Source organism: Cygnus olor, chromosome 2 (genome assembly GCF_009769625.2).
Source record: "Cygnus olor isolate bCygOlo1 chromosome 2, bCygOlo1.pri.v2, whole genome shotgun sequence".
NCBI lineage: Eukaryota > Metazoa > Chordata > Aves > Anseriformes > Anatidae > Cygnus > Cygnus olor.
Window position 1 is genome coordinate 5,178,783 of NC_049170.1, and position 13,385 is coordinate 5,192,167.

General features: G+C 45.6%; 1 protein-coding gene across 4 annotated transcripts in view; it reads left to right on the forward strand.

The window, feature by feature from the left end:
- Window positions 1–12,410: 12,410 nt before the first annotated feature.
- CTDSPL (CTD small phosphatase like) overlaps window positions 12,411–13,385 on the forward strand; it is an 80,671-nt gene continuing 79,696 nt past the window's right edge. For all 4 annotated transcript variants that reach the window (XM_040545751.1, XM_040545747.1, XM_040545753.1 and 1 more), the window contains exon 1: window positions 12,411–13,269. In XM_040545751.1, the coding sequence (XP_040401685.1) occupies window positions 13,194–13,269 (76 nt within the window). In that variant the 5' untranslated portion in view covers window positions 12,411–13,193. The remainder of the gene's footprint in view (window positions 13,270–13,385) is intronic.

Here is a 13,385-nt window from a genome sequence, read left to right on the forward strand (position 1 = left end):
AAGAAATGACCAAAATGAAAATCTGCTGAAAACTTGCAAGAGGAGACGACCGTATATCAGCTTGTTCTCTCACAGATGCCCACATTTCTAGGCCTAGGGGCAGGATGAGATGATGAAGAGCTGGTGGCAGCGAATGCAAGGCAGAGGAGGGAGAGAAAGTGAGAGGTAAGCATTCTGGCTTCCCTCTAGATGAGGGCCTTTCTTTTCTCTCTCTCTTTTCCCTGCTCCTCCCTTCCCACTCATTGCGGCTAGTGCCTCAAACCATAATCTGCTGGGGAAAAAAAAAAATAGCAAGCTGCACCTCCCCTGCACCAGCCGTTACCGATCAAGAAATCCTCTGACACGAATCTAGAGGGTTTTTTCTTCCTCATCTTGAGCACTGATTTAATCATACAAATAGACTGACATTTAATCATAAGGGGGAGCACATTCCAGGGTAGAAACTACTGTGACCGCTTCTCAAAGCATGATCCCAAGGAAGGACTGGCTAAGGAAGATGATGCACTGAAAATGATCTTACAAATGAATACATAAAATAAAATGCAAAGTTCCGTTTAAACGCGTAATGTAGTCTGACCACAATGGAAGTTGGGTACCTATATCCCTGAGAGTCCCGTTGGGAGTCTCAGCCAAGGCATATTAGAGCAGGAATACATTGAGGACTCTGGAAACATCTTATCACACCCACATTACCCTAAGTAATCCCATGCCCCAAAACAGCTGGGGAACCACTCTTGGAGAAATACCTAATATGCACAGCGCCAAGGCTGGGCTTTACGATACAAAGATAGTACTGGATACAGAAGGCTCAGTTCTCAGAAGAATTTCCAGGGCTTTACCTTAACACCTCTACCCAGAAAGCTCTCTGCAAATGAAATGTGCCAACTGAATCAATCTCTGCTTCTGGAAATGCAGTACCAGCTTCCTTGGCACAATTCAGAATAGCAAAAATGTAAGAAGCCTCCCACGACTGGGGAAGAGAGCTAGAGCTACCAGCTGCTCTGAACATTTGTAGAGGAACACTTGGGGACTGGGCTGCAAATACACGAATATATTCCACTTTCCAGGAGCCTGAAGTATGTTTGGCAATATACAGGAGAGAACTGCTGATGGTGTGAAACCTCAGTGGGGAGGTTGACTAGAACAGTGCATAATCCTACACATGGATGAATACGGTCGTATTTTATTGCTGTGTAGAAGATCCCATAAAGAATGTGTCACTTTGAGTTACTTTTCCCACATACATAAAGAATAAAAGATACGTTTAAATCAGTGCTTAGCTCTAAGCAGGACTTAGCTGCTGACCAGAGTGGATATCCCATCTGATGGAGCTAAGGAAAAGACATGCAGATTTGTCATCTCTGCCAAGTGGTTTTGTACAGAAAGTGCTACTGCAGAATGAGACAAGAGCTACTAATTCTGGTGGAGGCAAACTCCAGCTTTTGCTGTGAGCTAGTTAGGTGAGGTCAGAACAAAAATAAATAAATAAATAAAAAGGAAAAAAAAAAGAAAAAAGAAAAAAGAAAAAAGAAAAAAGAAAAAAGAAAAAAAAAAAGCTTGTTAAACTTTAAACGCAATGAAAACTGAAGAGATTGCACTAGGGAAAGGTGTTATTCAGTGTGTGTGTGATGGGATGCCAGAATCTGGCTCTGAATAGTTTTGATTAACAAACCCGAGTTTGAATTGTTAGAGAACTGTTCATTTCGTTAAGCCATTATTCATGGCCTGTGACTGGTCATAAGTAATGTTCTGCATCTTGATGAGAGGATTGAAGCTTACACTGGAATGATGAATGCCTGACAGCAGATAATGAATAGTGTACTTCCCCCACAATTCACAAATGCTCTAGGGTTTCTGAATTGTAAGCTACCAGGCCAACTCACTGAACAAGTACATTGAAATAACATTCCCAAGAGCAGCAGGATTTCAGCCCTTTCTCTATGGGGTAGAGCTTTATTTCTCTAAATCAAAGCAGTATAGGTCAAGCAGGTGTCCTAGAGCTGTTTGTTGGTTTTGTCTCAGGCCCAGGCAGCCTGTAAATACAACAAAACCCCTCAGCCTCCAACTCGGCCTTAGGGAGAGAGCTGGGGAGGTCCCAGGGAGGCCAAAACCCAACTCTCCCAAGTACTGTCACCCCACGACCCAGGCACTTCCACGTGTAGTTGGAGCCGCATGAATACTTGCAAATAGTAACCACACACTCACAGAAATAGCAGTCAATGGAAGCCAAGTAATTCATTTATCAATGTATTGGCCAACAGACTGTCTTCATTATTTAACTATTCTGGTAAAAGCTAATTCATAAAGAACTTAAATGGTACATGGATCTTGCACAGGGCCTTCGGCCAAGGGGAAATTTCACACAAAATGCCAGGCAGTTCAAAGTCTTCTCTGCATGCAAATAGAGCAGAGTACACTTCTGCTACACAGAGCTGCAGGATGACTAGCCAGGGGCAAAGCATTGCAAATGAGGCTTGGACCAACACATTGCAACACTGTTTTCCACTTTTATCATAGTCTCTAAACACCAGTTTGGCTTGTGCCCAGAAATATATATCTCCCCAACTGAATGTAATGCCAGTATGCAAAGAAAATGTTTCATTTACTGACCAAGGGAAATTGAAATGTGGAATCAAATGAAGCTTGGAGAAAATCACCTTAGAACGTTAAGATGAACATTTGAAAGACAATCACAGGCAGAGCACATTACCCATGACAGACAAGAAAAATTTGTTTGGCTTGAGATATTTGTGCTTCACAGGCTGATCTTTCAACCAAGCTGAAGAGCCAATTAATTGAATTTACATGGCATATCAGTCTCCAAAGCGGTCAACACTCTGCAACTGTGTGAAGTCTGTTGCTGTGGCAGGCCTGCCTACACATCTTCAGCTAATAATGCCACAATCTATTTGCTTCCACTTACAACCATGTCTCTGCTAGCTGTAAATGACAGCAGTGGCACTCATTAAGTTGGTGGCTTGGGACAGGCTTCAAGTTGGGAATGGATTATGTGAGAATCTTAGTTCAGCAGTACCCTGCTGGGGCGGTGGTGGCTACAAAAATAAACAAGCAGAGGCTTCCCACTGACCCACTGACACAGCATCAGTTACATTTTCACACTTGGCACCTTTTGAACAAACGATTGCACTGCGGTTGCATCAGGCAATAGTACACGCTCCATGAGCCCTTTGTGTCTGCTCACAGTGCTGAGCTCTTGCATCCCAGGGGGCCACTCAGTGCTTCTGCTTCTGATGGGTGGGTGATAGGACCAGGAATTACGGACTTTGTCTATCTTCCGGGAGTAGTACATAACTTACCACATTGTATTTCCTGTGTCTTTACTGGGTTGATTTTCAAAATCTTACAGGATATTTTCATCTCTGACTGGAGAGGTAGCAGATGGGGTAACACCAACCCTGACAGAAGTTGCCTATGTAATCTCAGCTAAATTACTCTTTCTTTGCTTGTTTTCCACATGAAATTGTATTTTCTTTCTCCTACAATTAATCTAGCTCTTCCACTTAAATTGCAAATCTTTAGGCTGTGGGTCACTTCTGACTACATATTGTACAGAATCCAGTGCGGTGAGACTAATTTTGGCAAGATTATTTAAGTATCTTGAATTCACCATCAAATATTTTTAATAATCTCAATTACATCCAAATTGTCCCACATAAAGTTTATTCGTAAGGTTTAGACTGTTACATTACTTGTAGATATTTACCACAGAGCTTGTTTCATGGCCCTTTTCATAAAATCATTGAATCATCCAGTTTAGAAAAGACATTTAAGATCAAGTCCAACCATCAACATGACCTACCAAATCCCATCACTAAAATATGTCCTTTGGTGTCACATCCACACATTTCTTAAATACCTCCAGGGATGGGGACTCCACTACTTCCCTGGGCAGCCCATTCCAATGCTTGTCCACTCTCTCTGTGAAGAAATTCTTCCTAATGTCCAGTCTAAACCTCCCCTGGCACAACTTGAGACTGCTTCTTCATGTCCTATCGCTTGTCACCTGAGAAAAGAGACTGACACTCTTCTTGTTGCAACCTCTTTCCATGTAGCTGTAGAGAGCGATGAGGTCTCTCCAGACTGAATAACCCCAGTTCCTTCAGCCACTCCTCTTAACTCTTGTTTTCCAGCCCCTTCACCAGCTTTGTTGCTCTTCTCTGGACGTGCTTGCGCAACTCAGTATCATTCTTGTAGTGAAGGGCCCAAAACTGAATCATCAATGCTCTGAAGGAACCTCCTGGACTGTTTGTGCCTAGCTGTGTGGTATTCCCAACAGATACCAGGGTGGTTGAAGTCTCCCATGAGAACCAGAGCTTGTGATTGTGAGGCTACTTCCAGCTGTCTAGAAGGCTTCATCTATTTCCTCTTCCCGATCAACGGGCCCGCAGCAAACTCCCACAACAGTATCAGCCACGGTAGCCTGCCCTTTAATCCCTGCCCCTAAACTGCCACTTCAGCTACCCCCAGGCAGAGCTTGACGCATTCCAGTTTCTCTCTCGCATAAAGAGCAACTCCACCGCCTCACCTTCCTGGCCTGTCTTTCCTAAAAAGTACACAGCCCTCCATGACAGCATTCCAGTCATGTGAGCTACCCCACCACGTTTCTGTAATTGCGATGAGATCACAGCCTTGCGACCACACACAGATTTCCAATTATTCCTGTTTATTCCCCATGCTAGGTGCATTGCTATACAGGCATTTCAGGGAGGTGATCGAGACTGCAGATTTCCCAGGAGGGGTGCAGGAGGATTCTCCATAGCCATGTCCTGCACTCACTGCCCTGGCTGCATGCACCCACTGGAGGCATCCCGACTTGTTATTTTTTGCTGCCTACCACACCCCCGTAACTCTCCTCTTACCCCATCTTTCCTAGTTTAAAGGAAAGATTTTCTGTCCAGATCCCTCTGCAAAGCCTTCCTGCCCTCTAGCAGATTGACAGTCCCACCTATCTTGGTATTGTCTGTGAACTTTTCTGAACTTTTCACTCGATCCCCTCATCCACATCACTGACAAAAATGTTAAACTGGCCTCAGTACTGCGCCCTGGGGGATGCCACTGGTGACCAGCTGCTGACTGAACTCCATTCACTGGTGTTCTGTGAGCCTGGCCCTCCAGCCAGTACATCAACCAGCTAACTGTACGCCTGTCCAAGCCATTCCAGCTTTTACTGGAATACCACTTTGACAGTGTAAACAGGATATTACGCCAGACTGTTTGGGGATGGTCAGTGTCTTCTGCTTTGGGAGTCACCAGGAACCAGTCAAGCAGCAATACCTCCACAGCTTTGCACAGTCATGAAAGTAAAGTTATGTGGAGCTCCTGGTGTCCACTGGGCTCCACCTCATTATGCACACAGCAGACACAAACACTAGAGAACGATGCTAGTCCTAAGCAGAGCCACAGATCTCCGTTAAATTATCTCTGCATTTCCAACATCTAAAGCTCTTTTCCCCAACAAATACCACCAAATTTCTTTGCAGATTTCCAGAAACAAAGTACTGAAGTTCACCTCAAATTTCAAATGCCCTGTGAGGAAATGGCCAGAGGAAAGTCACTAGGATTGAAACGCTGAAGGTTGTTAGGAGCTTTTGTTCAAGGACTTCCTATTTCCTACCCTTTCTGTGGCTCATTTTCCTTTCCTCTACCTTACCACATCCTCCATCTAACCCTTCCCCCGTGTGTACAGACCTCACACATGCCTAAGGCTCCCTTTCATAGTATCTGCAGATACTCTTTTTCTCACTCAAGCCTACCCATTTTGACTCCCATTTCTCTACTTCCAGCCATAGGGACCACCCCACCAGATCAGAAACGCTCTTACACATTCTTGACACTCTGATGTTCCACCAGCAGCCGTGTGAACAAAATTTCAACCACACAAACGGTCACAGAATGGCAAGTAAGCATAGATCCATAGACTTCAAAGAGAATTTGTGGTTTTCATGCCAGCATTTTTTGTGGTAGTCATTTACTGCTTGTTAGGTCTAGATCAGCCTTAACCAATCAAGCCGCTTCACTTTCAAAAGCCAGCCCATAATTAAAAGAAGAAGGCCAATAGACTCTCAGTGATGATGCAATGATGTGTTCTCAGGTGCTCTACTAGGCACGAGGCCAAAAGTTAAGTTACCATTTGTGCAATTTTAAATGAATGGCATAAAATTAAGCTAGAATTTCTCATTGCAATTCCTAATTGTTTTGACTTCATTTTTTCCAACAGTTAGCAGGATTTTCTTCTGAAATTCCTTTTTTAAAAAAAAAAAAAAATTAGCTGCCTACCATAACTCTCAGTTTACTCTGATGACTGCACATCGTACTTACAAGAGCTTTTGCGTTCCTCACTCCTCCTTTTCTGTTTCTCAAGAAGGCCAAATTCTACTACCTTTATTCATACTACTACTTTATTTCATAGCTCCCACTGATGATTTCAGTTCAGTGACTCCTAGAGTAAATTAATACCCCAGTGTGCCAAGATGACCTGGAGTCCTCGCCTAGGGCTGTTTCAGGCCTTTGTCATACCTTTCTTATCCAGTTTCATCATACCACGAAGCAAGGACTTTCTCACAGCTCATCAGATTGTGCCCTCAGAATAAGTACAGAGACACCTTCCCATGTTTACAAGTACTTAATGGGAAAGCATAGCCTTGTCACTAATGTGGCATGCCTTTTCTCTTATTACTTTAGCAATCCCGTCATGTATCTATCAGTAAGAATGGCATTTATTGTCCCGTTTCAAGGAGGCAAACTTTGAATGTGCTAATGGTTGTGGTGGTCAATGCCTCACTGAATCACGTATTGATATTCCCACATTTGGGGGATAAAATGCACACTTTTAAGAATGGGTACCAGCAACAGAAATGAGAATTCAGAACATGTAAAGCATTTAAAAGTATGCACCTCATAGAAGTATAGAAGCATCAGATACTTATCCTACTTCCCTCCAGTTAATTCCAGACTATTTCCAGTCCAGCCAATTCAGTAGATTGCTTGTAAGTATTGTGAAGATACCCACCTGAGGTAGGGCTTAGTTATGTAGCCTCTTATTGGAAATCAGTTGGGATATTCTCAAGTATCAATCAGAGAGCAAAATCAATTGACTACCAATCGTGTCACAGAAAGAATACCAAGAGCATAAAGTTAAATACCCCAAAGTGAGGGAACGACAGAGTTAAGATGGTCATGACCTAGTCTGGAAAGGACAAGCTGCTACTCTTGATGCTACATAGCCTCAGGGGAATGTGCAGTAACTGGTTACCCCAGTGCCCTATAAAATCTAGTCCCAGGCCTTCCACAGTTACTATTAATAGGGGTTATAAACAGCCAGGGAACCATAACATGAGATTAGCTGTTATTATATCTGTTTCACAGATAAACTATCTGACAACCAGTAGAACTGAAATGGAAACCAGGCCTGTACAGGCCTATCAGCAGGAGTGCTACAGCAGGATAGTGAGGAACAGAGTGCTCATAATGGGTATGCAGATAAGGGCAAAGCCAGGTTTTAGCCTGTCCCACCGCTGTGCTCAAATGAAACTAAAGTACAGTCAGAAGTGAATCCTTGCTCCTGTTATCATGTCTCCACTCCAGTCCCTTGATGACACAGAATTCCCACCTCTCACCTCTGACCACCAACAAGAAGTTATAGCATGGCTATGGTCTAAGGCTGCAGACAGATGAGCAATTACACCACGCGAAGTTGCTGTTGCCTCCTAAACGGTGGTTTCTGGGCCTGTGGCAGAGATTATCGCTTCTGTAGCTTGAAAGCTTCAGAGTGAGCCCTAATCTGTTTTAGGCCAAGTTATTTAGGTTAAGGAATTTAAATAGTTGCCTTGAGTCAACTGGTTTGACTGAGTGGGAGTTTCCTTACAAATGTCTCTGCTAGCCGAATGCTGGTGGCAGCTCGCCTCCAGCTCTAAGATGTCGATGAGCACCTTAGGGCAGTAGGAGACTGTTTAAACTTGACCAGAAGAAGCCGAAGACAAAACCAGCACACCCAGTGAGTGGGAGACTTTGCCTGAAAAGGCCAGAACATGATTTGGTTGCTGGCTAAAAAAAGCAGGCTCTCTTGCAATGGCGTATCATTAGCAACTAGAAAGGACTGGATATGTCACTTGTAGGTCACCAGGTGATGAGCTAGCTATACGGAGCCTTCCACCTGTTGGATGCCAATTGAATTCAACCCTGCATCAAAATTACGGCCAGGCCTTTTAATTACATGTTTGCATCACATTGGCTTGAGTACTTTTCAGGCATTGTTTCTCATGTGGGCGTCTAGTGTCTGGCACAATCAGGCCTCATCTTCATTGGGTTCCTTAATCTAAGTTTCTGGAATAGGAGTCTATGGGGAGTCTGGGTTGAAGGTAAACTGTTAATGCTAGTTTAAAAAAAAAATAAAGTTACCTTGTCTTCAGCACTTTTAACCCATGCTAAGGACCTACATTTTCTGATATCATATGCACAGAGAAAGGCGATTAGAATTAAAAAAAAAAAAAAAAAAAAGAGAGAGAGAGAAACCAAAATTCTCAATGTTATTTTTTCCCAAAAAAACACTGTATTGGGGCAACACGGAGGGAGACAATTTATGCTACAGTTTCTAAAGCAGGTTTCATGAATCTTTCTGGGCTTGACGGTACTTCCGATTCCTCCAAAACCACTCAGCCTGAAACAGACAACTCATAATGTTAAAGTTAGGTATAGTTACAGTTGAGTGAGAAGGGCCTTAGAATGGAAATTGTTATGCAACTGCTACTTTATGAATTGCTGCCAGATCTGATGATAATATGAAAAGCAGATGCTTTCTTCTGATTGATTTGGTACTCTTTTATCCTTCTGTGGCATGAAAATAGTATCCTCTAAAAGACACTAAAAGTACTAATTTAATAAGTTCTAATTCTTACACGTACCTATATTCCGAAAGGGAGTATGCTATGTTTTACTGTGGTGAAAGCAGAGTCCCAGCACATTTAATGCTCTAATGGTTTCTTATCAATATCTCTTATGCCATATGAAATAGGTCACTGTGTTGAAATCACAGCTACATTTCAAGTAAACTGTGTTAACTTTATGAATGCATCATAAAATGGGAACTCCATAACTTTGTATTGACACTGTTTTACTGTTGCAATTTACCATTGTAATGACACTATTTAGGAAACAATGAATGGGCTGCAATGAGATAATTAAGGAATAATCTCCAGTACTTCGAAGTATACAAAGCAATAAACAGCTGCCAAAACGGATTAATAGCTGAAGTGAAGTTAAGACATTTAGTCAATCTAATAAACCATTTATTGCAAGAATATACCAGCTTACACGAACTACGAAGCATTTATCTTATTGATACAAACTGCAGTATTTTCCTTTCTTTAGGATGTAATATCATGAGACCTTGATTGTTCTTCCATTAAAGTCAAGGATAAAACTCCCATTGTGGGCCCAGGGTCAAGCCTTCACGGAGCTGATACCAACAAAAATAAATGCTTCCTTTTAATGTAGAACAGTTCTGCTAAAAAACAAGTTTTTTCCTCTATTATAAAACATCCCATGGCATTGAAAGGGGGACATGTTCTAGTGGCAAGGACAAATGTCAAGAGTCATGATGAAAATCTGGATCTCCTACTAGTTTACACTGCAATCTCCAGTAAAGTATTGTTTTGTTTGTATCTCCACCTCCAATTTGTAAAATGGAGATGAAACCATGCACCTGTTCTACGGGATTATTTAGGATTTCATTCACGTAACACATAAAGAATCATAGACAGAAGATACTGTACACACTTTGGAGTGTTTGGAAAGTAAAGAAAAGAAACAACATGGATTGCTCTTGATTCTGTTGCATTGGTCTTGTAACTGGTACATGAATGGGAGGTAGGAGATGGGGGTGAACAATGCTGGTTAGGGGACAGGACCCGTTTCATATGTGACAGCAGTGCAGCCAGCACAAGTACAGCTGAGCTCCCTGAGTTCCCATTCTGCTTCCTACAGCCCCCCAAGAGCATGGACTTTCTACAACACCCAGCAAGCCATTGGCATCCTGCTCTTCCGCTCTCCACACTAAACTGGAGGGAGAAGGAGGCTGTGACAATAGCAAAGGCACCATTGCAGGGAGAGATGTCTCCTCCTGCCATGGTCTCTCACCCTATTTCCACATTAATTGCCTCCATAAACGGCAGCTGCCCCCCAAAGTGAAGTACATATTAAATTCCTTAATAAAGATGAGGAAGCAGGTAGCTGTTTGTCAGGAGTTTTACAATGTAAATTGTAAAAACAATCTTACCAACATTTAAAGCATACATAAAACATTGGCTCAGGGTGAGAATCGTATTTGTCAAGCCTTGCAAAACGTGCTTTTCATCAGACAAGATGTTTGTATCTCCTCATCCCTGCATAGAAAAGAAGCATTAGAGCACATGTTCTCCTACTCTACATTATAATTGCCCTTTCCCTGCACAGAAATGGAGTATGTTTTTAGTGCTGGATGACTTTGAAACTTGCTCTGAATCAGCCCCTTTGTCTTAATGCTAGTAGGAAGCTACTTTGGTTTATCCAAATATAAATGTTGATACAGAAACTCATACCAAATAATAACAGAGGTATGAATTTATTGTTTCAGCAAAAGCTCCTATGTAAATTAACCATTGGATAATTAAAAATGCCTCCAGTGTCTGGGCAGGTAAAGATCAAGCACTTGCTGGATTACAACACAGGCAGTGCTGCGATAAAGCTCCTAATGGCTTAGGAGCAGGAGCTCTCAAGCTTTGCAGGTAACAGGACCAATTCCATCGGCCAACATGTACTAGCTCCTGTTCCTGCCGATCTAACCTGTAAGGGACTGTTTGCAATTGCAAGACTCTTGTCTGGAGAAGCCGAAGCTAAACAACAGGTTGAAACTTGCACAATTGGAAGCAATGCAAGCAGTGGCATTGCACTCATTCCCTGTGCAAGTGTTTGTCATAAGACTAGGACGGGCAAACCTAAAATACAAGTCCCAGAAACCTGCAATACTGGTATCTCTGCATGTACTGCTGCCTAGGGAGTGTTAGCTTTGTGAGAGAAAACACAGCTAGATTTTGAACAACCCTTTTCTGCATTAAACAAATGCAGCGATTTGAAGACTCGCAGCGAGATATTTAAACATGTTGACTGTAGGAATATACTCACTGGGAGCGAAACAAGGCCCCTGAGTTTTAAGTACTTTTCCCCAGAAATTAAATGGGGTACTGCCGTAGATTAAAAATTCCTCAAGGCCAGGCCTGTTGCCTCCCTTTACGGTAGAGCACTGAAATGAGAGCAACTGGATGCTCTTGCTAGAATTAAACACAATGATCATCTCTGCATCCTGGCCGGGCAGTTGAATTGTCTCATTTTTGACCCTATTAATTAAAACTGTTCAGAGCTATCTACATTATATACATATATATGTGTGTGTAGAACCACAGGCTGTGGTTTTCTCATCTCAGAGCAAAAGAGATAGTCGTAACCACTGCTGCAAAAACTCACATTGCCTGGGTCTGTGGCTGTTACAAAAGGATTTTCCCCAATTAGTTAATGGAATTTAAAATATCTGTCCTTTTTATTGCAAGGCTGCAATAGAGACTTGTATATACATTGGAAATATGTGTTTTATTCTTCCGGGAAAGTAACATGGCTGCAATTCCTTACTTACTACCACCAATATTGTTTTCTAAAGGTTTTCTTTATTTTTATTTACTCTGACAGCCCGACGTAAGAGCCAGTTCCGTGGATGGCTTCCCCTGCCCAGCACCGTGCCTCAGCCCCTAGCAGCAGGCACTTAGGACGAGAGGGGAAGCAGGGTTTGTGCGTGGCATCCCTCACCCTGCTGCACTGAAGCGGGAATTCCTAGACAGGCAGGCTTTCAAGACACCAAAAAATACATATTTTCACTGCGAGAAGCTGCCAGGAGCGCCCTCGATACGAAAACAGCCGTGCAGCTGAGGATCACTTCACGGCCACCTGTGGGCACATCTCACACCGCCCTCTGAGGCGACCCCCGCCCGCCCAGCCGCGCTGAAGGAGGAAATGGCGGCGGGGCCCCGATGGCGGCCGGCCCCTGCCCCAGAGCCTCCCCGGCGCCTCCCAGCCTCGGGGCCCCCTCAGGGCCCTCGAGGGCCTCCGACCGCCAGCCTCCGCCCCGCGGCCACGCCCCCACCCTTTAGCCACGCCCCCCTCCCGCGAAGCCGCTTGCGCGATACCCGCGGCTAAGCCCCGCCCCTCTCTGCCAAGCCCCGCCCCTTTCTCGTAGCCCCGCCCCCTTGTTTACCGCGCAGCGGGGCCCGGGCGCTGCCCGCCGCCCGCCTCCATCTTGGAGCGCCCCGCGGCGCGGGGGCGGGGCGGGGCGGGGCGGGGCCCCTCCCTTCCTTTCCCTTCCCTTCCCTTCCCTGCCCTGCCTTCCTCCCCTCGGCGCTGCCCTCCTCATCCTCGCTCGGCGAAGCGGCGGCGGCGGCTCCTCGCCCGGCGGGAGGAGGAAGAGGAAGAAGAAGAAGGAGGGGGGGGAGCAGGGAGAGAGAGCCCGCGGGGAGGGGGGAGGAGGAGGAGGAGGAGGAGGAAGAGGAAGAGGAAGGCGGGATGAGATAAGCGGGGCGGGGGCATGTAGGCGGCCCGGGAGCCGGGGAGGGGGGAGCTCAGGTGGATGCGGGGGGCGGTGTGAGGAAGGGCCGGCGGGGGGGGGGGGGGCTCGCCGAGGGGCCGGGGCACTTCCCGACGAGGAGGAGGAAGAGGAGGAGGAGGAGGAGGAGGAGAAGGAAGGCGGCTGTGTGTGGCTGCGCGGCGGCAGCTCTCGGCGGGAGGCAGGGTTTGGGGTGTTTTGGTTTTTTTTTGGGGGGGGGTTGGTCTCACGCCCCCCCCCGGCCTTCTTCCTCCGTGGGGAGTTGGCGCCTGGAGGAGGAGGAGGAAGAGGAGGAGGCAGCAGCAGTAGGGCCGGAGGGGCCCCATACGCGGTGCCCCCCCTCCCCCCCCCCCCCCCCCCGCCTGGCTTCGTTCCTGGAGTGTTTTTTTTCCTTTTTTTTTTTTTTTTTTTTTTTTAAATCTGCATATTGATTTTTAAACAAACAAACAACCCCCCCTCCCGCACTCCCCCCCCCCTCCCCCCCCTCCCTCGCAACGCCAGCCTCTGCCTCCGGGAGGGAAATAGCCGGGTGAAATCTCCCTCTGTTTCCATGGACAACCCGTCCATTATCACCCAGGTGACTAACCCCAAAGAGGAGGAGATCCTGTCCTGCGCTCAGGATAAAGGTGAGCCACCGAAATCTGCGCCGGGCGACCCCTGGGCTCCCCCACCGACCCCTTCCCCCCCCCCCCCCCCCGCCCAGAGCTCAGGGTGAGGTATGCCAGCACAGGGCTCTGCCACG